Below are 26,418 nucleotides of genomic sequence, written 5' to 3' on the forward strand. Positions count from 1 at the left end.
TAAAGGGGGCTGGAATATGAGTCCCATCAGTTCAAGGAAAGCCCTGCGAGGTATTCTGGGGAACTGAAAGTTGATTTTTCCAACCTGTAGGAGGTGACTTGATGGACGCAGTGATGGGAATACTTTGAGGTGTTAGATGGTGTGGAGATGAGAGAGTGGTACAGAGGCCGGGAATCTGGTGGGCAGTGTAATATCAAAGAGAGAACCCTTGGGATAAGGTTAAAAGGCGTGGATTCTGCTCCTACCTTGCAGCTTATTTCAGCTATTTGGGTTTAATTTTCCCCACGTGAAAAATGAGGCATTGCTACTAGACTATAATAAGTCCTGGCAGCACTAAAATGATAGTTTGGAATTCTGCTTATTGCAATTAACGTGAACTTGAGAGGGTAAATGGTAAAATCAGCAATGGTATCAACGGAATGCAAAGGAAGTAAAGGTGTGGAAAATTTTCAGAAAGTTGAAATGTCAGGGTTTAATAAATAATTCTATATAAGGAGACCTAAGGCAGAGAAGAACCAAACCGATTTTGAGTTAATCCTGGGATACAATGACTTTGGTTCTTCCAAAAGAAAGAAGTAATGGGATTTGGTTTAGGAGAAACGTGTTGAGTACAGTTTAAGTAATATTGAGTAAAAACTGAAAACGGATCATTATGTGTAGGTCTGGACCAGGGCACTTACACAACCCAGAGAGTGAGTAAATGCCTCCTGAAATTTTGCACACTAGACATTCCACTCACCTCAAACTAGCCCCAGCTCTCATCTCAGGGAGGAAATATCGAAAGGCTGAAAAAAGGGAGGCGCAGAAAAGAAGGGACTGTAAAGTTTGCAATGGCCCTTACCTTTGACCAGTCTCCCACAGTTAGATGCGGAGGACAGTCTGTTCTGGCACAGGACTTATGAGAAGATGCCTTGGGTCCTTGACACAATTCATCTGAGAGACTCAGAAAGCTGCCATCCGTTAACAGCTGCTGACAGGTGACCCTGCGATTCTGAGTTCCCCCACCACAGGTCCTGGAACACTGAGAAGACAGAAGGAGGTGAGTCAACGGGCTTGGCCCTCTTCAACTTAGTGCAATGCAGGGCTCTTACAATCATCGGCCTGGCGGCCGTGGAGTCATCAGTCTACCATACCTGCTGCCATTCTTCAATATGCCAGCTAGGAGGGCAATCAAATTGATTGCATGCTTGTAAGGCATGGGGCTTCTCATCTTGGCATTCCTCAGGAGGGGAGGGGGATTCCCCAGGGTGCAGGCAGTACACTTCTCGGGTCTGGATTCCAACGCCACAGGTAGCTGAGCAGGGTCCCCAAGAGCCCGTGTGCCACCTGTACCAAAAAAACAAGTGGGCAACATTAACTGTCCAATGGACTCTGTGCAACAACCAGAGCATGGACAAGTTCCTCTCTGGACTTCCAGACTCCACCCGCCACATCCAGATCCTGGAGTCACAGCATCAACATATGCAATTCAAGTCCAGAAATACAATGTTTCCAGGCAAGAAGTGTCAGGAAAGGGTTTAAAGATTTTACCTGTTTGGGAAAGTCCAGAGTACATTTCTCCCCATCCTAACCTACCACCCTACAGCAATAATAAAATCTTAGTTTTGTTTTGAATAGAGCCCCAAGGCAAGGATGAATTATATAGGTGCCAAAAGAATTTTAAATGCTTAAAAGCACACTTCAGGAAATTTTCAGGGCACCTGGATTCATTATTTAGAATATCCCTAAGAAAATTCTTTTATGTTAGGATGATAACATATATATATATATATATATATGTGTGTGTATATATATATATGTATGTATATGAAATGTGATTCCTTTCCAGTAAGATCTTGGAAAAATCAGGTTTTCTCATGAAACATCTGTAAAAATTAAAACCCAGGGCAGCTGCTCATGATACATATTTCCAAGTTGCCTTCAAAAAGATTCTCTCAATTCACACTCTCACCAAAAGCAAGTGAGACGGCCTGGTTTCTTACAGCCACACCAACACTGGACAATATCATTTAAAAAAGTCTCCACCTGTCTGATGGGTAAAAAATTGTATACAATGATTATTTTAATTTGTGGATATTTAATTCTTAGCAATCATGAATTTTTAACTAGTTACTGTAAAGATACATCATGAGGAAAGAATTTTTAAATGCTTAAAATGTACATTAATAAAAAAATGCTTGCTCCAGGGTAGTTTGTAACAGCAAAAAAATAATTAATTAATTAAATTTTACAAAGTGGAAGGAGGCCATCTAAACATTTAATAATAAAGGGCAAAATAAATAACTGTCTATTCATAAAGCACCATGCTAGCAGCCATTGAAAGTAAAGTAGATATATAGTTACTGACATGGAAATACATTCGTGTATTTTTATTAGAAAATAGGTCATAAAATTGCCATGCTATTTTATGCACTATAAATGCATGCAGAAAAAGAATATGGATAATTACACATTGAAATGTTAACAGTGATGATCTCTAAGTGATAGGATTTTTATTTTCTTTATTCTTGCTAGTATCTTTCTCCTGATTTTTCTTATAATAAACATTCATTATCAGAAAAAATAAGTTAGTTCTTTGAAAAATATTAGTGTTTATCTAAAGGTGATTTTTCAGTTTTTCTGACTTCTAACTTTCTATAATAAACATGTTTTACTTATGTGACTAAGAGAAAAAATGAAGAACAGTATTAAAGACAAATAGGGCAAAAAGAGTAAAATCTTAATTTATGAAGGCAAGAGTTCACATGATGATATAACAAATACGGAGACTGAATAACAAGCACAAATATGTATGAAATATGAGAGGTTAGATATAAGAAAAATGGAAGGATATGTAATAAAAAAATTTTAAGCTGTGAAATACTTCTCTAAGCTCCTGGCTTATCAAAAAGATGAATTTTAATAAGAACATAGAGAACTAAATAATACATTTGAAAATTTTGATGAAATACATGTTGTTAGGCAACTACAAAAAGTTCTATGCAAGAAAGGGACTAGAGCTTGCTAATTGTGCGACTGAGTGCCTACAAGTTTCTAAGAAACAAGTGAATTCCTATGTTATTTAAAATGTTCCAAAGTAAAGAAGAGGATTAAATATTTTAATGTATATTATGAAGCTCGGTAAAACCTGAGCACAAAATCTGACAAATGTATATAAAGAAAATATTTTTTATGTATGGTTATGTATTCTGAATTCTAAATAAAAGAGAAATATAAATCCTAAGTAAAATGGAAGCAAGTCAATCAAAGGATTAAAATAATACACAGTACACGCTATGGACTGAATGTTTGTATCCCTCCCCAAATTCATATGTTGAATCCCTAACCTCCAATGTGATAGTGTTTGGAAATTAGGCCTTTAGGTCGAAATTAGGGTTAGGAGAGGCCATAAGGGCTTCCTGATGGGACTAGTGCCCTTGTAAGAAGATAAACCAGAGGGCTTGCTCTCTCTCTCTCTCTCTCTCTCTCTTTCTGCCATAAAAGGACACAGTGAGAAGGCAGCTGTCAGCAAGCTGGGAAGAGAGCTGTCATCAAACAGGGTACCCTGCTGGCACCTTGATCTTAAAAGTTCTAGCCTCCAGAACTGTGAGAAAATAAACTTTTGTTCTTTAAGCCACCTAGTCTATCACATTTCTGACCACAGTGGAACTATATTAGATAATCCCCCAAATATTTAGAAATCATGCAATAACCTTTTAAATTACTCATGGGTCAAAGAAGAAATCACAATGAAAATTAGACAGTATTTTTAAATGTATGTTAAAAAACATGAAATGTCAAAATCTGTGGGATGCAGCTAAAGCCATGATTAGAAGAAAATCAATGTCTTAAATGTACATATTAAAATGCAAGAAAGGCTGAAAACAATAATCTATTTCAAGAAGTTAAAAAAAACAGTATATTAGACCAAAAAAAGTAAAGGAGAGGAAACAAAAAAAGAGATGAGTACAGAAATGAGTAAACTAGAAAACAAAAGTTGGCTGTTCAAAAGACAAATAAAATTGATAAATTTATGGTGAACTATGAAGAACAAAAATAGAGACAGCATAAACATAAGGAATTTAAGGGGAATCTCAAAGGCATTAAAAATAATAAAAGTATGATAGGTGTAAAATGAAAAACATTATGTCAAACAGTAAATAAATTTAAATAAATTTAAAAATTGGATTTTTTAAACTTTAGAATTAAAAAATTCAATTAACATGCAAAAAGACAAATGAATATATAAACCAGCATTTATACTCCTTTAGCACTTACCCTTAAATTATAGCATATATCACTATAAATGCTGATAACAAAGTCTAGAGTTTCTTGGTATCTCTATTCCTTTTCTTGATCAAGATGAAAGGGCTTCTTGAGCTACTCACATCTGTTACTGTTGTCTAGAATTCTGTTTCTCCTGACTTTTCCATACTTATTTTAATCAATCCTGTTTTGTTTTGTTTTTCCACGGGTTTGGTTGAGTTCATTATATTTTTTTATTCTGCTTTCTCCTCTGCTATCTTTTATCCTTAGAGTTACCCTTGGAAATTTAAAGGGCCTATTTAACATCTCTAGAGTTAATCAAAATTATTTCCATCTTCACAAATAGTACAAGGGGCTTAAATCACTTTAACTCCACAATCAACATTTGACCCAGTTTTACAACGCTTTGTTGTCCAATATCTATTTCAAATCCACATTCAGATATTATCATTGACTTGCACAGTCAGTGATTCTTTTTTAGATAGCTGTCTTTACAATGTACTTTGGTCAGTATTCATTCTTATATCTCAGACCGTCCCTCTAGGATCAGTTTTCTGCTTAATAAACACATTTTAAAAAAATTATCTTTAGTGAAAGTTTGCTGATAGTAAAGTCTCCTGGTTTTGCTCACCTAAAATTTCTAACATAATAGTAGTGAACATTTATCGATCACTTACCATGGGCCAAGCTCTTTTTAGAGTACTTTACATGTATTAACACACTTAATCCTCACATCACCTATAAGGCCACGGTTTGCTGACCCCATTACAATCTGAAAATATCCTTGTTTCATCTTTGAAATATTGTTCACTAAGTATGTGATTCCAGGCTGACAGTTATTTCCTCTGAACCATCTGAAGATAATATTCCATTATTACTAATGAGAAGAATACTGTCAGTTTTTGCTGTTCCTCTTATACATCTCTTCTCTCTGATTGCTTCTGAGATATTTTCTTTGTCTTTGGAGTTCCAAGGCTTCCCAACCATGTGTCTAGGTGTGTATCTCCTTTTTATTTTTTCCTGCTTGGGATCTGTTGTAACTCCAGATTCTCAGGATTCATATTTTTCATTAACTCCAAAATATTCTCAGCCATTATCTCTTTGAATATTACCTGCTCTCTTTTTGCAGCTTCATTTAGATACATACCTTCTCAATATATCCTCTGTATTTCTTATCTCCAGTGCATATTTTACACACCTCGTTTGCTCTCTGTGTTGTTTTTTTTTTTTGCGGCACACGGGCCTCTCACTGTTGTGGCCTCTCCCGTTGCGGAGCACAGGCTCCGGACGCGCAGGCTCAGCGGCCATGGCTCACGGGCACAGCTCCGTGGCATGTGGGATCTTCCCGGACCGGGGCACGAACCCGCGTCCCCTGCATTGGCAGGTGGACTCTCAACCACTGCGCCACCAGGGAAGCCCCTCTCTGTGCTTTTTTCCAGGTAATTTCTTCAGATCTCTCTTCTACTTCACCTGTTTGCCCCATTCCATAACTTTTAAATGTCAGTGATTTTATATTTAACCTCTATTCTATTAGGTTGAACCATATGAATTTGCCAATATTTGACCATTTTTAACCAATGAAAGTTTTATATGGTTCAACCTAATATTTGGTTCTTTAAAAAAACTGTCCAAGTATTTTTGATAGGTTGTTCCTAGCTTAGGTTTTCATTTCCAGTTTTATACCTTTAAGTATTTTAAACAAACTTATTTTATATTCTGTATCTGATAATTCCAACTATCTGATGCTCTGTGTATCTGATTCCCCACTGATTCTCCCATGTTGTTTATTCCTGAGTATTTTGATTTTTGATTATGAGGTCATTCCTATTAGGTCTTGGTGGGAATTTTAAGTTCTAGGTGGAAGTTACATCATTCCTCTACACAGAATTTGCATTACGTCTGTCAAAACCAATGGGAATTAATTTTTCAGATCACATAGTCGGATGGATATAACCCCCCCTCCTGCATAAAGGGCTGTTGGTAGCTGTCCCCAGGGAGGTACTAACTTTTATACTGGGTTACCACTCTAGATTCATGCCTCAGCTTCGTTTTGGCTACTGAGGATTTCCCCTACTTTCTTACAAGCTTAATTCTACATTTCAAGTTATTTTTACATATTCTACCTAGTATTTTAGGAGCTTTAACAAAAGGGCATTCAGGATATCTAGTCCATCACAAGGCTAAAAATGGACACCCACATTCATATACTTGAAAGTTTAGCAAGTTTAGCTCTAGGATGATCATGACTTTCCCTGAGTTCTCTAAATATGTTATTCCTTTGTTTTCTGGAAACTCCACTTGTTAATAAGTTCTTGGGGTTAATATGTCTTTCATGTCTTATAGCTTTTAAGAATTTCTTGTCATCCTTGATTTTCTGCAGTCTCACTATGCCCTATCAAAGTGGGGATTGGTTTTCCCTTATTTCTCTTGATACTAGAAGTATTTTTTCCTGAGTTTTAGTCAACAGTTTAATATCTTGCTTCTCTGCCATGATTTCCCTATTTCTGCACTTTCTTCTCTTTTCCCCAAATCATCAACCTTCTGTGGTTTGATTCATTTGACACCCTCAGCACTATCTTCAAGTCACCAACTCTTTCAATTGTCTATAGCTTATTCTTTTATTTCATTGGCTGTTTCTCATTTCTAGGTTTTCTAATGCTTTCTTTATAATACACATCTATTCTTACCACATTCCTGCCTATTTCTATTTCAAAATTTCTAGTCCTTTACATGGATATTATTTATTAGTTATTTCTCCAAAGATCCCAATAATACTTAAAGTATTTTCAGATTGTTCTTATATTTTAATTTTTTCTGGAGTGAATTCATCTTTCAACTATTGAATCTGTGGGCTATCTTCGTAAGTATTAGATTTTTTTACATGCTTTGGAACTTCATTTTGCAGCCTCAACTGGAAGAGGGTATTCTCTCCCTCCACCTCCTTCAATCCTTTTCTCTGTCTCTTAACCCTTCCTGTCTCAGTTTTGTTTGCCTCCATTTAGCCCTCCAGGGTCTCCAGTCTAGAACGAGGTCTTATATGGACAACGTGGCACAGAAGCACTATAAGGACACTGACGATCCAACCACCGAGCCAACAGGTAATCTGGGGCGGTATCTGGTCCCAGGCCTCTATCTGTGTTTGTCCTTCCTCTTCACAAGTGAGCAGCCTCAGGTAAACAATGGCTTCAGGCTGTGATTAGCAGCAGCTTTTTTTCTTTTTTTTCACAAAGAAGCAAAGAACATGGGTCCTTTCCCACGAATTAAAAGGAAGATGTTAAGTTCCTGCTATCCATAGGATTGGATATAATTGGAAGTATATAAGTTAACCTATTAATTAGCCTATTAATATCTAAATTTCCAGGAGCTTTAGAGGTGAGGGAAATCACCAATAGTAGAAATATAGGTCATACTTTGAAGACAATCAGACTACATGGCTAAATAATTAGAAGGCTTTTGTCACACTATTAAAACAACTCAGCTTAACTATGTAAGTTATTTGAAGTTACTTCAGGATGATCAGTCTTTCAAGAAAGTATGTAACTAGAAGAATCAATTAGTGCCATAAGGAAGCAGAAGTGGAACCATTTTTATTCAAGAAATGGATAACAGTTTCTTATTAACAGACAGTGAACTAAACACAGAATTTTTTTTTTTAATTCAAGAACTGGGTAACAAGTCGGTACAGAAACACATTACTCTTGCCTCCTGTTTCCCTACTTCCCTGTCTAGCTGTGTTGAATCCTGTCATAGAAGAAGGCTCTTCTCGGACTAGTGGGACCATTAAGTAACCCCGCATGTTTCTATGAACCGCTGGCTCTCTCTTGGAAAAAGCCAACTCCATAAATAGCAGACACTCAGCAGTTATAGGATAGACCAAGGGGAGTAACCCCATAAAAGCAAATAAATATATAACACCCCACCTTGGAGAGTTCAGGCTAATACATCAAATACATTTGCCTTTGGGTAAATAAAGATCTGCTGACTGTCCAATCCAATCTCACTGGTAAGTTTCACCCTGCGGTAATATTTTACTGCTATTGCCCTTGGAGTCAGTAAATATTTGTATGTAAATATTGTGCAACACCCTGTTCCTGTTATTCCTACACCACTGGTTTCTAGAACCTAAAACATTTTTGTAAGATTACCTTTATTTTGGCATCAACCCTTTGCCTCTGCTGGTTTTTTTCCAATAGGACTCTCAACCTTCAAAAAATTTATTAAATTTGCAACTTCAAAATGAGGAATACGATTTCTCTTCACATAAAAGCAGACCCTTAATTTTGCAAAGTGGCCAAGATATATTGTGTGTTGCCTTAGTCCTAGCGTGAAAGCTCTGCGAGCAAGATGCTGCTAAAGACGACACTGTGCAGGATCTCTCGCCGAGGCTGAGATCCTGCACGTGGGCTGGTGCGTGAATAAACCAGCGTGCTTCCATCAGCAGCCTTAAGGAACAGTTTCTAGACTTGTTGTCAAATCTTGCCCTGATTGGTAAGCCTAGGAAGGACAGCTCTGCAACACAAACTCAACCCTGCCTTGGCCTCCTGGGCAGGTCAAGCAAAGGCTGTTATTCTTAGAACTAAAACAAACCCTGAGCATTTCAAACAACTCATGAGTAGATATGAGGATAATTGCAAAAACACTAGGCAGAGTCCTAGAGATGTGAGTGAAAAATGCAACCTGAAAGCATGACTCAACAATGAAAGACTAGAGCTGAAAGGGACCTTGGTGATCATAAAGTCTGACACTTTTCGTCAACATTCAGATTGAGAAACTAGGCCCAGAGAGCTAAGGGACATGTCTGAAATGCCTTGATGGAGGTAGAACTAGGGCTCTATCCCGTTCCCCTGACCCATTCCCACTTCTCTCTGGATTATTAAGACTTACCCCTATCAAGTATCTAAGGTTAGGGTCCCATTTCACATTGTTGGACTTCATTATACGAGTGAGAAGTGAGCCACTGCTTACTTTTATAGGAGAGTATTAGTTTATTTCCTGGAGGAGGGCTCCAGGCAGAGGGCATGGTATGTGCAAAGGCCCAGAAGCCATGAATGAGTATGAACATGGGTCATAGTGAATAATTTAGTGTGGCTGCTGGGCAAGTTCCTCAGCGTGAGCACGTGTGTGTGTGTGTGTGTGTGTGTGTGTGTGTGTCTGTGATGAGGTGAGAGTGGTCATGACAGGAAATGTGGTTCAAGAACCTAAAACCAGGGTAACAAAGACTTTATTTGCTGTTATGGGTTGAACTCTTTTCTTCAAAAAGATGTTGAAGTCCTAACTGCTAGTGCCTAGAAATGTGACTTTATTTGGAAATAGGGTCTTTATAGATGATCAAGTTAGGATGAGGTCATTAGATATTGGGCCCTGATCCAATATGAGTAGTGACCTTATAAAAGGGAAATTTCAATGCAGAGACATACAGAGGGAAGAGGATATGAAAACACATGAGGAATGCCATCCACAAGCTAAGGAACGCTCAAGCTACCAGAAGTTAGGAGAGAGGCACAAAACAGGTTTTCCCTCACAGCCCTCTGAAGGAACCAACCCTGCCAAAACACCTTGTTTATGGACTTCTAGTCTCCAGATTGGTGAGACAATAAACTTCTATTGTTTTAGCCACTTAGTTTGTGGTACTTTGTTATGGCAGCCCAAGGAAACAAATACCTATGCCAAAGTAAAGAATGTGGATTTTCCACAGGTAAAGGGAAGTCATTGAATGGTTTTTTGTGGAAGTTCACACGGTCATTCTACAATTTAGAAGGATCTTTCATAGTCACATGTGTGCATATGGATCAGGGAAACATTAGAAGCAGGAGTTATTTAGGAACTAAGAAACCGTTCCGTCAAAACATCTGAATCAAGGTAGTTAGGAATGGATAGGACCTGGGAATTATCATACTAAGACAAATATCAAATGATATCACTTATATGTGGAATCTAAAATATGGTACAAATCAACATATATATGAAACAAAAACAGACTCACAGACATAGAGAACAGACTTGTGGTTGCCAAGAGGGAGGGGTTTGGGGAGGGAAGTATTGGGAGCTTGGGATTAGCAGATGCAAACTATTATATATAGGATGGATAAACAACAAGGTCCTACTGTACAGCACAGGGGTCTATATTCAATATCCTGTGATAAACCATAATGAAAAAAACATGAAAAAGAATATATATATACGTATAACTGAGTCACTTTGCTGTACAGAAGAAATTAACACAACATTGTAAATTAACTATACTTCAATAAAATTTAAAAACAAAACAAAAACACCTCTGCAAAACCCTAGAGCACAGAGGGGCATGATTTGGGAAGCAGTATATTTGAAGGATGCTCTGAGCATTTCTGGAACAGACAGCAGAGGTGCAATGATATTCATGACTACAAATCTAAAGGCAGAGTCAACATCTTGATGAAGAATATTTGCGGCACTATATAAGCAGTAAAAAGGAAATGACAAGCTAAGGAAAAACTATTGCAGGTTCACATGGAAGCAGGCTTTAAATGGGGGATACTCAAGTGGAATTGTGGCAGGTTGCGTACCTCATTTAAGGACATTTATTAAAAATTTGTAATTGATCTCATCATCTCTGTCACTATGCTCCCCATTTCAGGGTTTGAGCAGTCTTTTAAAAATGTGACTTTATCATTTCATTGTTTAAAGCCTCCAATGGCTCCCCACTGATTCTCTGGATCACATCTAAATGCCTACCATGGCCCTGCCGTGTCTGATCTCATCTCAGGATACACTGACTTCCTTTCTGTCCAGTTTCCTGACCACACCAACTTCCTCCTTTCCTCGGGGTCTTTGCACATGCTGTTCCTTCTGCCTAGAACACTCCTTCCTCTACACTTCCCCTGGCCAACTTCTACTCCTCTTTCACATCTCAACTCACATAGAACTTCCTCAGAAAGGCCTCCTCTGACCACCTGCACCCAACCCTCAGCCCCCACCAATCTATATTAAGTCCTCACGTTACTCTTGTTCCTGAGACCTTTTCTGTTTCTTTATAGCATTTATTATAATTTAAGTAATATACTTATTTATGTTTCTGTTTGCTTAACTCTTCCTTCTACCCCATTCCAAGACTCAAGTTTAAGGAACCAGTTTACAAAATCACATAGAGCATGATTCCAATTTCGTGGGAAAATATGTTGAGATATTAAACTATATTTTTCACCTCCTGTATTTCCCCTTGTCTCTTACTCCAGTTCACATGGGTAGTCTCCATCTTACAGGGCCTCAGAGGAGGGATGGGGCAGGGGAGGAAAACAGAAACTCCAGCTTTTCCAAAAATATCTAAATCATTGGTTCCAATATTAGAATAAGAAAAAACTGAGAAACCTAAGATAAGTAATTTGGATTACTAAGGTTTTTAATACTTAACATGAATGCAATTTCCCTAAAGACGAAAGGGAGCAGGCTTCAAGATGGCGGAAGAGTAAGACGCGGAGATCACCTTCCTCCCCACAAATACATCAGAAATACATCTACACATGGAACAACTCCTACCAAACACCTACTGAATGCTGGCAGAAGACCTCAGACCTCCCAAAAGGCAAGAAACTCCCCACGTACCTGGGTAGGGCAAAAGAAAAAAGAAAAAACAGAGACAAAAGAATAGGGACAGGACCTGCATCTCAGAGAGGGAGCTGTGAAGAAGGAAAGGTTTCCACACACTAGGAAGCCCCTTCGCGGGCGGACACTGTGGGTGGCAGAGGGGGGAAACTTCGGAGCCATGGAGGACAGCGCAGCAACAGGGGTGCGGAGGGCAAAGCGGAGAGATTCCCGCACAGAGGATGGGTGCCAACCAGCACTCACCAGCCTGAGAGGCTTGTCTGCTCAGCTGCCGAGACAGGTGGGGCTGGGAGCTGAGGCTCAGGCTTTGGAGGTCAGGTCCCAGGGAGAGGACTGGGGTTGGTGGCGTGAACACAGCCTGAAGGGGGCTAGTGCGCCACGGCTAGTCGGGAGGGAGTCCAGGAAAAGTTCTGGAGCTGCCGAAGAGGCAAGGCACTTTTTCTTGCCTCTTTGTTTCCCGGTGCTCGAGGAGAGAGAATTAAGAGTGCCGCTTAAAGGAGCTCCAGAGACGGGCGTGATCCGCGGCTATCAATGCGGACCCCAGAGAGGGCATGAGATGCTATGGCTACTGCTGCCACCACCAAGAAGCCTGTGAGCGAGCACAGGTCACTCTCCACACCTCCCCTCCCGGGAGCTGTGCTGCCAGCCACTGCCAGGGTCCCGGGATCCAGGGACAACTTCCCTGGGAGAACACACAGCGTGCCTCAGGCTGGTGCAACGTCACGCCGGCCTCTGCCGCCGCAGGCCCGCCCCGCACTCCGTACTCCTCCCCCTCCCGGCCTGAGTGAGCCAGAGCCCCCGAATCAGCGGCTCCTTTAACCCCATCCTGTCTGGGCGAAGAACAGACGCCCTCCGGCAACCTACACGCACAGGCGGGGCCAAATCCAAAGCTGAGCCCCTGGGAGCTGTGAGAACAAAGAAGAAAAAGGGAAATCTCTCCCAGCAGCCTCAGGAGCAGCGGATTAAATCTCCACAATCAACTTGACGTACCTGCATCTGTGGAATACATGAATAGACAACAAATCATCCCAAATTGAGGAGGTGGATTTTGGGAGCAATGATATATATTTTTTTCCCCTTTTTCTCTTTTTGTGAGTGTGTATGTGTATGCTTCTATGTGTGATTTTGTCTGTATAGCTTTGCTTTTACCATTTGTCCCGGGGTTCTATCTGTCTGGGGTTTTTTTTGTTGTTTCTTTTTTGTTTTCTCTTTTGGTATAGTTTTTAGTACTTGTTATCATTGGTGGATTTGTTTTTTGGTACGGTTGCTCTCTTCTTCCTTTCTTTTTTTTATTACTTTTTAAATTTTTAAAAAATAATTTTTTTTTATTTTAATAACTTTATTTTATTTCATTTTATTTTATTTTTATCTCTTCCTTCCTCCCTTCCTCCCTTTCTCTCCTTCTCTCCTTCTCTCTTTCTCTCTTTCTTTCTCCCTTTTATTCTTAGCCATGTGGATGACAGGCTCTTGGTGCTCCAGCCAGGCATCAGGGCTGTGCCTCTGAGGTGGAAGAGCCAAGTTCAGGACATTGGTCTACCAGAGACCTCCCAGCTCCACATAATACCAACAACGAAAATCTCCTAGAGATCTCCATCTCAACGCCAAGACCCAGCTCCACTCAACGACCAGGAAGCTACAGTGCTGGACACCCTATGCGAAACAACTGGCAAGACAGGAACACAAGCCCACCCATTAGCAGATGGACTGCCTAAAATCATAATAAAGTCACAGACACCCCAAAACACACAACCAGACGTGGACCTGCCCACTAGAAAGACAAGATCCAGCCTCATCCACCAGAACACAGGCATTAGTCCCCTCCACCAGGAAGCCTACACAACTCACCGAACCAACTGTAGCCACTTGGGACAGACACCAAAAACAACGGGAACTACAAACCTGCAGTCTGCGAAAAGAAGACACCAAACACAGTAACTTAAGCAAAATGAGAAGACAGAGAAACATACAGCAGATGAAGGAGCAAGGAAAAAACCCATCAGACCTAAAAACTGAAGAGGAAATAGGCAGTCTACCTGAAAAAGAATTCAGAATAACAATAGTGAAGGTGATCCAAAATCTTGGAAATAGAATGGAGAAAATACAAGAAACGTTTAACAAGGACTTAGAAGAACTGAAGAGAAAACAAACAATGAAAAGCAACACAATAAATGAAATTAAAAATTCTCTAGAAGGGATCAATAGCAGAATAACTGAGGTAGAAGAATGGATAAGTGCCCTGGAGGATAAAATAGTGGAAATAACTACTGCAGAGCAGAATAAAGAAAAAAGAATGAAAAGAACTGAGGACAGTCTCAGAGACCTCTGGGACAACATTAAATGCACCAACATTTGAATTACAGGGGTCCCAGAAGAAGAAGAGAAAAAGAAAGGGACTGAGAAAATATTTGAAGAGATTATAGTTGAAAACTTCCCTAATATGGGAAAGGAAATAGTTAATCAAGTCCAGGAAGTGCAGAGAGTCACATACAGGATAAATCCAAGGAGAAATACGCCAAGACACATATTAATCAAACTATCAAAAATTAACTACAAAGAAAAAATATTAAAAGCAGCAAGGGAAAAACAACAAATAACACACAATGGAATCCCCATAAGGTTAACAGCAGATCTTTCAGCAGAAACTCTGAAAGCCAGAAGAGAGTGGCGGGACATATTTAATGTGATGAAAGGGAAAAACCTACAACCAAGATTACTCTACCCAGCAAGGATCTCATTCAGATTTGACAGAGAAATTAAAACCTTTACAGAGAAGCAAAAGCTAAGAGAATTCAGCACCACCAAATCAGCTTTATAACAAATGCTAAAGGAAATTCTCTAGGCAGGAAGGATGAATGGATACAAAAGAAAGACCCGTATATACATTGTCTACAAGAGACCCACTTCAGACGTAGGGACACATACAGACTGAAAGTGAGGGGATGAAAAAGGATATTCTGTGCAAATCAAAAGAAAGAAATCAAAGAAATCAAAAGAAAGCTGGAGTAGCAATTCTCATATCAGACAAAATAGACTTTAAAACAAAGACTATTACAAGAGACAAAGAAGGACACTACATAATGATCAAGTGATCAATCCAAGAAGAAGATATAACAATTGTAAATATTTATGCACCCAACATAGGAGCACCTCAATACATATGGGAAATACTAACAGCCATAAATGGGGAAATCCACAGTAACACAATCATAGTAGGGGACTTTAATACCCTACTCCCACCAATAGACAGATCATCCAAATGAAAATAAAAAAGGAAACACAAGCTTTAAATGATACATTAAACAAGATGGACTTAATTGATATGTATAGGACATTCCATCCAAAAACAACAGAATACACTTTCTTCTCAAATGCTCATGGAACAGTCTCCAGGATACATCATATCCTGGGTCACAAATCAAGCCTTGGTAAATTTAAGAAAATTGAAATTGTATCAAGTATCTTTTCTGACCACAACGCTGTGAGACTAGATATCAATTACAGTAAAAAATCTGTAAAAAATACAAACACGTGGAGGCTAAACAACACACTACTTAATAACAAAGTGATCACTGAAGAAATCAAAGAGGAAATCAAAAAATACCTAGAAACAAATGACAATGGAGACACGACGACTCAAAATCTATGGGATGCAGCAAAAGCAGTTCTAAGAGGGAAGTTTATAGCAATACAATCCTACCTTAAGAAACAGGAAACATCTCGAATAAACAACCTAACCTTGCACCTAAAGCAATTAGAGAAAGAAGAACAAAAATACCCCAAAGATAGCAGAAGGAAAGAAATCATAAAAATCAGATCAGAAATAAATGAAAAAGAAATGAAGGAAACGATAGCAAAGATCAATAAAACGAAAACCTGGTTCTTTGAAAGGATAAACAAAATTGATAAACCATTAGCCAGACTCATCAAGAAAAAAAGGGAGAAGACTGAAATCAACAGAATTAGAAACGAAAAAGAAGAAGTAACAACTGACACTGCAGAAATACAAAAGATCATGAGAGATTACTACAAGCAACTCTATGCCAATAAAATGGACAACCTGGAAGAAATGGACAAATTCTTAGAAAGGCACAACCTGCCAAGACTGAATCAGGAAGAAATAGAAAATATGAACAGACCAATCACAAGCACTGAAATTGAAACTGTGATTAAAAATCTTCCAACAAACAAAAGCCCAGGACCAGATGGCTTCACAGGCGAATTCTACCAAACATTTAGAGAAGAGCTAACACCTATCCTTCTCAACCTCTTCAAAAATATAGCAGAGGGAGGAACACTCCCAATCTCATTCTACTAGGCCACCATCACCCTGATACCAAAACCAGACAAAGATGTCACAAAGAAAGAAAACTACAGGCCAATATCACTGATGAACATAGATGCAAAAATCCTCAACAAAATACTAGCAAACAGAAACCAACAGCATATTAAAAGGATCATACCCCATGATCAAGTGGGGTTTATCCCACGAATGCAAGGATTCTTCAATATATACAAATCAATCAATGTGATACACCAAAATAACAAATTGAAGGAGAAAAACCATATGATCATCTCAGTAGATGCAGAGAAAGCTTTCGACAAAATTCAACACCCATTTATGATAAAAACCCTCCAGAAAGTAGGCATAGAGGGAACTTACCTCAACAGAATAAAGGGCATATATGACAAACCCACAGCCGACAACGTCCTCAATGGTGAAAAACTGACATCATTTCCACTAAGATCAGGAACAAGACAAGGTTGCCCACTCTCACCACTCTTATTCAACATAGTTTTGGAAGTTTTACCCACAGCAATCATAGAAGAAAAAGAAATGAAAGGAATCCAAATTGGAAAAGAAGAAGTAAAGCTGTCACTGTTTGCAGATGACATAATACAATACATAGAGAATCCTAAAGATGCTACCGGAAAACTACTAGAGCCAATCAATGAATTTGGTAAAGTAGCAGGATACAAAATTAATGCACAGAAATCTCTGGCATTCCTATACACTAATGATGAAAAATCTGAAAGTGAAATCAAGAAAACTCTCCCATTTACCACTGCAACAAAAAGAATAAAATACCAACGAATAAACCTACCTAAGGAGACAAAAGACCTGTATGCAGAAAATTATAAGACACTGATGAAAGAAATTAAAGATGATATAAATAGATAGAGAGATATACCATGTTCTTGGATTGGAAGAATCAACATTGTGAAAATGACTCTACTACCCAAAGCAATCTACAGATTCAATGCATCCCTATCAAACTACCACTGGCATTTTTCACAGAACTAGAAAAATATCACAATTTGTATGGAAACACAAAAGACCCCGAATAGCCAAAGCAATCTTGAGAAAGTAAAACGGAGCTGGAGGAATCAGGCTCCCTGACTACAGACTATACTACAAAGCTACAGTGATCCAGACAGTATGGTACTGGCACAAAAACAGAAATATAGATGAATGGAACAGGATAGAAAGCCCAGAAATAAACCCACACACATATGGTCACCCTATTTTTGATAAAGGAGGGAAGAATATACAATGGAGAAAAGACAGCCTCTTCAGTAAGTGGTGCTGGGAAAACTGGACACCTACATGCAAAAGAGTGAAATTAGAACACTCCCTAACACCATACACAAAAATAAACTCAAAATGGATTAAAGGGCTTCCCTGGTGGCGGAGTGGTTGAGAGTCCGCCTGCCGATGCAGGGGTCACGGGTTCGTGCCCCAGTCTGGGAAGATCCCACATGCTGTGGAGCGGCTGCGCCTGTGAGCCACGGCCGCTGAGTCTGCTCGTCCGGAGCCTGGGCTCTGCAACAGGAGAGGCCACAGCAGTGAGAGGCCCACGTACCGTGAAAAAAAAAAAAATGGATTAAAGTCCTAAATGTAAGGCCAGACACTATCAAAATCTTAAAGGAAAACATAGGCAGAACACTCTATGACACAAATCACAGCAAGATCCTTTTTGACCCAACTCTTAGAGAAATGGAAATAAAAACAAAAATAAACAAATGGGACCTAATGAAACTTCAAAGCTTTTGCACAGCAAAGGAAACCATAAACAAGACCAAAAGACAACCCCCAGAATGGGAGAAAATATTTGCAAATGAAGCAACTGACAAAGGATTAATCTCCAAAATTTACAAGCAGCTCATGCAGCTCAATAACAAAAAAACAAACAACCCAATCCAAAAATGGGCAGAAGACCTAAATAGACATTTCTCCAAAGCAGATATACAGATTGCCAACAAACACATGAAAGAATGCTCAACATCATTAATCATTAAAGAAATGCAAATCAAAACTACAATGAGGTATCATCGCACACCGGTCAGAATGGCCATCATCACAACATCTACAAACAATAAATGCTGGAGAGGGTGTGGAGAAAAGGGAACCTTCTTGCACTGTTGGTGGGAATGTAAATTGGTACAGCCACTATGGAGAACAATATGGAGGTTTCTTAAAAAACTACAAATAGAACTACCATACGACCCAGCAATCCCACTACTGGGCATATACCCTGAGAAAACCATAATTCAAAAAGAGTCATTTACCACAATGTTCACTGCAGCTCTATTTACAACAGCCAGGACACGGAAGCAACCTAAGTGTCCGTCGACAGATGAATGGATAAAGAAGATGTGGCACATATATACAATGGAATATTACTCATCCATAAAAAGAAGCGAAATTGAGTTATTTGTAGTGAGGTGGATGGGCCTAGAGTCTGTCATACAGAGTGAAGTAAGTCAGAAAGAGAAAAATACCGTATGCTAACAAATATATATGGAATCTAAAATAAGTAAATAAATAAAAGGTCATGAAGAACCTACTAGAGAATGGGCTTGAGGACACGGGGAGGGGGAAGGGTAAGTTGGGACTAAGTGAAAGAGTGGCATGGACATATACACACTACCAAATGTAAAATAGATAGCTAGTGAGAAGCAGCCGCATAGCACAGGGAGATCAGCTCGGTGTTTCGTGACCACCTAGAGGGGTGGGATAGGGAGGGTTGGAGGGAGGGAGACCCAAGAGGGAAGTGATATGGAGATATATGTGTAACTGATTCACTTTGTTATAAAGCGAAACTAAGACATCATTGTAAAGCAATTATACTCCAATAAAGGTGTTACAAAAAAAAAAAAAGATGAAAGGGACGTTCCAATTGGATATAGCCTCAGCACCACCTCCCATATACTTGATGTTCTTGGACAGCTCCGGACAGACTTGACAAAGTGGGCATCCTGACGCCCAGTTAGATCCTAATAGTCTTACTGTATTGTCTCTTCTGCAATTTTCTGTTAGTGTTCTGGTACGGATGACTCTGGAATTCAGAAACCTGGGGGTGGAAATGAGATGTCCAGGAAAGAAGATTTCCCTATGCTGTTTCTGGGTCTTGCTCTCCAAAGTACATTTGTAGGTCTTTACTGCCTCCTCTCAGCTGAGCACAGCAAGACAGTTCTAACGCAAGTCAAGAAGTTCCCCGTATTTCCTTAGCCGACAACTTAAGTCAGAAATATTGCAGTGGACCACATCTTTATCCATTCCTCTGTTGATGGACATTTAGATTGCTTCCATGTCCTAATGAGAACCTACTGTATAGCACAGGGAACTCTACTCAATGCTCTGTGGTGACCTAAATGGGAAGGAAATCCAAAAAGGAGGGGATATATATGTATACATATAGCTGATTCATTTTGCTGTACAGCAGAAACTAACACAACACTGTAAAGCAACTATACTCCAAAAAAAATTTTTTTTTAAAGAAATACGGCTAGATAAAACCCTGTGCCTGGCTCACTGCAGGTGTGGTCTCCGCAGGGATGAAGCATGCATTGAGCTGGCCTCTTCCCAAGACTCTGCAGGTTAGAGAGCAAGACCCACAAGGAAAGGGCCCATCTGTGGGATACATAAGACTGGATCTCCAGGATGCCCTGACTTATTTGATCCTCACCCTCACCACTTCACACCAGGAAGGCAGGAGTTTCTGCCTCATAGCCAACACATCTCATGGAATCAAAATCAGAAAGATCAAGAGAATTCCAGAAGCACAACTTATTTCCTGAATAAACATAAAAACCTACCCTTACTCCCGTATGGCACGGGACACAAACTTCCTCAATTACTTAGGGTCCTAGACATAACTAAACTCACCTTTAGTGAATACAGGTACCTCATCAGATGGGTGATATAATTACTAAGAGGCAGGAAAGAGAATCTGGCAACAAGAGAGAGGAGGTGATTGGGAAGGGGATTTAAATTCTTGGTTTTAAATTTATCACAGAAGAGTGGTCAAGATCATAAAGGTAAAGGATAGAGAAGAGAAAAAAATGGGGCCTGGATTTTGGAAGGTCTTGTGTGAGAGACCAGTGATGTTGAGTTATAATCCTCTGTAGCCAGCAACACGCAGGGATAGAGGAACAGGGGGAAAACCTACCCTTCCTTCTGATAAAATTCCCCAGGATCTTAAAAGGACTTGTGAAAGGAAGCAGATTAACTTTTAAGTTCAAACTTGGAGACCAAAAATAAGTCAACCTCGCCTACCCTTTGGGGCCTGTAACATTACACCCCATAATCTGAGATCTATGGTAAATCGTGGGAAGGTAAGAACACACTGGTGTGAGTTCTAGGTAACAAATAGGAGATCACTCAGTCATTCAACAAATATGGATTGAGCACCTACTGTGTACCAGTGCCAACCCGACCTCAGATCCTGTGCTCTTGGATGTGGCTCTGGGCACAGAAATGTTCTTGAGGAGACAGACAGGAGACAGGACAAAACTGCTGACCTCATGGTTTTGTCAGCAGCAGGCCAGTTCATGTTCATTCATGTTTGATGCAAACAAAAGTCAGACTAAAGGGGTTTCCTGCTGAACCTGGCAGCATCTGTGCATCTTAGCAAGAATTTGGCTGGGGCATAACTTGAACAGAGAAGGGAGAACTCCGACGTAGGCCAGGCTGATCTACTTTGGGTCGACCCGCCAGTCTCAATGCACACACGTGTTTCTCTGCAAGGGAGGGTGTTACCATTCAGACGGTGTGTCCTGGGAGCATGAGACAGCACATACCTGGGTGGGCAGGGTTCCGTGTTACAAGCCTGACTCATTGCTGGAGGACGGTGGACCATATCACACAAGGAGTCGTTGACCGTCTGCTGGGTCTGGATGTGTAAGCACACTGCAATGGCTTCTTGATAGCCTGGAGGGTGGAAAGATAAAAAGTGCAAATGACTTAGAATAACTCATTGTGGGGAAAAAAGAAAACAGGGTCTTGAGACTTCTCGTTCTTAAGCTACTGCCCTTTTGACCATATTATGTGGCTGCAGGCTGCATTTCAGGGTACACGTGGAGCAAACGACTTTGCATTTTGCAAAGTCTCCCAGTCTTTGATATTCTCTCCGTCACCTTTTAAACTCAGTCCCTCTACTGTCCCTCCCCCAAATATACTCACTTTAAGACATTAAGGAGCATCCCGACTCCCCATCCACCTTCAGACTGACCTGCATTCCAAATATACTCAAAGCTAGGAGGTCCCTCAAGTGAATCATCAAAGTGTTCCTTCCAAACATATACAATAATTTCCCAAGAGGAATTTTCGTATCACCTCCTAAAGAATAACACTTTCTTTATATCATTGAATATGTGCTAAATTTGGTGTATAACCCTTATTAAAATGTTCATTAGAGTTGGAGTTCCTGTTCACTAATACTATCATTAGTAATATTTCTATTACTAGCAAAAACAACAGCAATGCCTCCCATTGGGAAAGTGATTTGCAGTGTATGAAGTGCTTTCAAATACACTACTTGAGCCCACCATAATCTTGTGAGGTCAAAAGAATGGTATCATTATCTCCATTTTATTAATTTAATCATAAGGAAACAGTTGAGAGAGAAATGAAGACCGCAAAAGAGTGGTAGATTCAAAACTGAAAATCAGATTTCCTGCTTCCGAATTCAGTGGTCTTTCTTTTGTACCCGAGGGATTCCAAAATGCAATACAGCCAACCAGCTTCCCTGTTCAAATATGAACTTTCACAGGCACATTTTTCCTTTGAGGCTAGACAGGTCTGTCTGACCCCAAAGCCCATGTCTCAACCACTCTTCTTTTTTTGTTGAGACAAAAAAAAAAATTATTGGAAAATCAGAACTGAACAAAATATAAATGAAACTTTTGATGAAAAAAATCAAATGAAAATTGTAATAGCGACTGACTATGCTATTTGAAATACGCAAATGTATTCAGTTTCATGCAAAAATGTGTGTTCCATTATGTTATATGATTGTGGTTCTTTTTCCAAATGCCATGTTTCAATTCAACCATTTTACAATATTTCGCAGAATGCAGTACAGGCCAAAAGTATATATAAAATATGTATTTGAGATGTTCAGTTCTTTTCACTAAATTTTCTTTTGCTTTCTTCAGTTGTAATCTTATGCTCCCATCCATGGCAGGATGCAGTCTTAAATCTCCATGCATCTTCCATGAACCTTTTTCTTTTTTTAAATAAACAGTGGCTACCTGAAATACAAGGAGACACTGCTACAACATCACACCTTGGGTTCTCACCAGCAAATGTCAAACTTTCTTAGTGACTTTACAGATGTTCATTTTCTAGCAGGTTTCATTTCTTTTTAATCTGAGAAAAATTCAGTTATCTTTCACATATATTTTAATTTGTAATCAAAATTATTTAGAAACTACACTTAGAGACTATTTTGAAATGTTTTCTGGAGATTGAGGGGGTGAGTCTGAAAGCACCAAAGTTATCTCATTTTAACCATTTTGATGGAATTTCACAACATTTGTGACAAATCTTTGGGTCTTAAAGCAACTTTACTCAAAAAATATAAAAGTTTAATAGGCGATTTAGGACACTTATTGAGGTAGAATGCATTTTCCAAAGACGGCCACGAGAATATGTCCCTTCCCACGTACTGGGCCTACAATATGACTTCACCACTTTTCACTTCACGAGGTTTGAGTAAACCTTTATCCTCAAAAGTAAAAATTATAAAAATAAGTTGACTTCATCTTATACTTAAAATGTGGATAGTAATCGCAAATATGCATTTAGAAGTCATAAAATAAATCAAGTGTTGAAATTTCGATGTAATTTTTCTAATAAATTCCTTTGGTAGCATGAGGCAACATCCTTCACTTCACATTTGACTTCTACAATGTCATAGTAAGAGGGTTGTTTTTTCTTTGGCAAAAAAATATCCAAAGCCTACATCAAGAAATGAATTCATAATTAAAGGGTAAAAACACAGACTCTATGATGGGAAGCAGAGCCAATAAATGAGCTAATACATTCCCTTTTGTTGGTTTAAGGTTAGTTTGAGTTGGATTTCTTGCAAACAAATCTTGACTAATTCAACATGCCAAGTAACGTCACACACACACAGACACACACACACACCCCCAGTAAGAAATACTTGGAGCAATAAAAAAATCTATAGTCAGAACCTTTAAGATGACACACACTATTTAATATATCAAATTATTTTTCAAAGTGGGAAAATGATTTGAATAAGAAAATTATGTTGATAAAATACCAAATAGCCTTGGCCCTTAGAAACAGATGTAATATGCTCTTTTTAAGCACCAGTGGAACATTAACAAAAATTGATCCTATATGAGTCTATAAAGAAAACTGCACTAAATTCCAAAAGCCAGAAATTATGCAAGTAACATTCTTGACCATAATAGAGTCCAACTATAAATGAATAATAAACAATTAACCCACCCCCCAATCCAAACATTAGAATTTTTTTAAAGTCATTTCCTATAAAACTCCTAGGTCAAAAAGAGTGACTAGGTTACACATTATTTGTGACAAGAAAAAAAGAGAAGAGGAAGCCTTAAAGCAACTTGAGACTAGATGAACATCTCTTGATGATGGTTTTAATATCATGAAATCGATGATGTTTTTCCAAGAAAATCTAAATTATGAAATCCACTTTAAAATTAAGACCTTGTATATAACAATAAGCAGGAGGGAAACTTGAAAATGATGTTAATGACCCAGCCACGATGCTCCCCCCTCAATCCTGCCCCCAAGAGGGAAAAGCAAGAACTGACTTTAGACAGTTATAGACACAAATTCTTTCAAACTTTTAAACCAGATAGCTTCTATGATATGAACTATTTAAGATTATTAAAAGGTATGGAACACTCCAAGTCATCTCACAAAACTAGTATAAAACTGATGACAAAAATCTATAAAAGAAAAAAAAACCCAGATCTACTTCATATAGTGTTGCCTTATACAATGCTATATGACAGATGCAAGCCTAGGGCCATATTGAAAAGAACAGTTAGCATAGGTTTTTCCCTCTGCTGATTAGCCAGTATGATAGAATAAATACTACTATAAGCTCCCAGGTAATGAAAAAAAGTAGAACCATAATATGGTATGGACCCAGAGGAGTGCCATTTTGGTAATGAAAACGCAAGTTTTACAGCACTCCAAATAGGTGAGTTCTTTTTAGGAGCCAGATGAGAAGACAGCTGGTAAAAATTAAGGACTGTTGAAAGCCATTTGGCCTTATGAAGGGCATCATAAACATCACCGGAGCCTGAAAAGAAGTGACCAATTATATCAAGAGTAGCTGGAAGAAACTACAGCTAGAGGCCTGTTATGATTTGAAGGGATTTGAAGAGAACAAAACAGGTATTGCTGATGTACCATGTCGGGAACACATCTCCATAGGAAGTATGCTAAAATGAGCCCACAGTGGGCCAAATCAGCTTGCAGTCCTGCTTTCCCATTTGCAGGAAGGCATTCTTGTACTCCACCACGCTCAATAGATGATACCTACGTGCATCAATATCATCCATACATGCATGGAAAACCCTAAATTAAATACTAGCACATTGTAATCAAGTCAAAAGTATAATAAAAGAATACTACATGTGACCTCAAACAACTGGGCATTCACATACCAAATCACTCACACACAAATATTCACACACACTCAAACAGAAACAACCAGATAGGAACTTCCTGCGATCAAGCAGATAAACCCACCCACCCTCACATCCATCCTCGCCTTTCCCTTGCCAGTTTCCATTAGGAGCTGCTCCTGCAACTATTTAAGACTGAGCTCCACAACCAGGCTATGAATTTCACTCCCTGGCATCTTAGGACATTTCTTGATACTTTGCCTTTTGCTGTCATTCTGGAACTTTCTCCTTGCCTTTTTTTTGTATGTGTATATTTATTTTATTTTATTTTACTTTTAACATCTTTATTGGAGTATAATTGCTTTACAATGTTGTGTTAGTTTCTGCCGTATAACAAAGTGAATCAGCTATATGTATACATATATCCCCATATCCTCTCCCTCTTGCGTCTCCCTCCCACCCTCCCTATCCCACCCCTCTAGGTGGTCACAAAGCACCGAGCTGATCTCCCTGTGCGATGCGGCTGCTTCCCACTATCTATTTTCAATTGGTAGTGTGTATATGTCCATGCCACTCTCTCACTTTGTCCCAGCTTACCCTTCCCCCTCCCCATGTCCTCAAGTCCATTTTCTACGTCTGTGTCTTTATTCCTGTCCTGCCCCTAGGTTCTTCAGATCCGTTTTTTTTTTTTTAGATTCCATATATATGTGGTAGCATACAGTGTTTGCTTTTCTCTTTCTGACTTACTTCACTCTGTATGACAGGCTCTAGGTCCATCCACCTCACTACAAATAACTCAGTTGCGTTTCTTTTTATGGCTGAGTAATATTCCATTGTACACGTGCCACATTTTCTTTATCCATTCATCTGTCGATGGACACTTAGGTTGCTTCCATGTCCTGGTTATAGTAAATAGAGCTGCAGTGAACATCGTGGTACATGACTCTTTTTGAATTATGGTTTCCTCAGGGTATATGCCCAGTAGTGGGATTACTGGGTCATATGGTAGTTCTATTTTTAGTTTTTTAAGGAACGTCCATACTGTTCTCCATAGTGGCTGTATCAATTTACATTCCTACCAACAGTGCAAGAGGATTCCCTTTTCTCCATACCCTCTCCAGCATTTATTGTCTGTAGATTTTTGGGTGATGGCCATTCTGACCAATGTGAGGTGACACATTGTAGTTTTGATTTGCATTTCTCTAATGATTAATGATGTTGAGCATCCTTCCATGTGTTTATTGGAAATCTGTATATCTGCTTTGGAGAAATGTCTATCTAGGTCTTCTGCCGATTTTTGGATTGGGTTGTTTGCTTTTTGATACTGAGCTGCTTATACATTTTGGAGATTAAACCTTTCTCAGTTGCTTCATTTGAAAATATTTTCTCCCATTCTAAGGGTTGTCTTTTCGTCTTGTTTATGGTTTCCTCTGCTACGCAAAAGCTTTTAAGTTTCATTAGGTCGCATTTGTTTATTTTTGTTTTTATTTTCATTCCTCTAAGAGGTGGGTCAAAAAGGATCATGCTGTGATTTATGTCATAGAGTGTTCTGCCTATGTTTTCCTCTAAGAGTTTTATAGTGTCTGGTCTTACATTTGGGTCTTTAATCCGTTTTGAGTTTATTTTTGTGTATGGTGTTAGGGAGTGTTCTAATTTCATTCTTTTACGTGT

The 26,418-nt window shown here is 39.1% G+C and overlaps 1 protein-coding gene across 1 annotated transcript in view; it reads right to left on the bottom strand.

Moving 5' to 3' along the window:
• The window catches only part of ADAMTSL3 (ADAMTS like 3), a 373,694-nt gene that overhangs the window by 87,207 nt on the left and 260,069 nt on the right, over window positions 1-26,418 (bottom strand). Inside the window, 3 exon segments of the mRNA XM_029237311.1 lie at window positions 842-1,021; window positions 1,134-1,326; window positions 20,908-21,037. Coding sequence (XP_029093144.1) covers window positions 842-1,021; window positions 1,134-1,326; window positions 20,908-21,037 — 503 coding nt within the window.

Source organism: Monodon monoceros, unplaced genomic scaffold (assembly GCF_005190385.1).
Source record: "Monodon monoceros isolate NGI ecotype Baffin Bay Population unplaced genomic scaffold, NGI_Narwhal_1 Super_Scaffold_21, whole genome shotgun sequence".
Taxonomy (NCBI): domain Eukaryota; kingdom Metazoa; phylum Chordata; class Mammalia; order Artiodactyla; family Monodontidae; genus Monodon; species Monodon monoceros.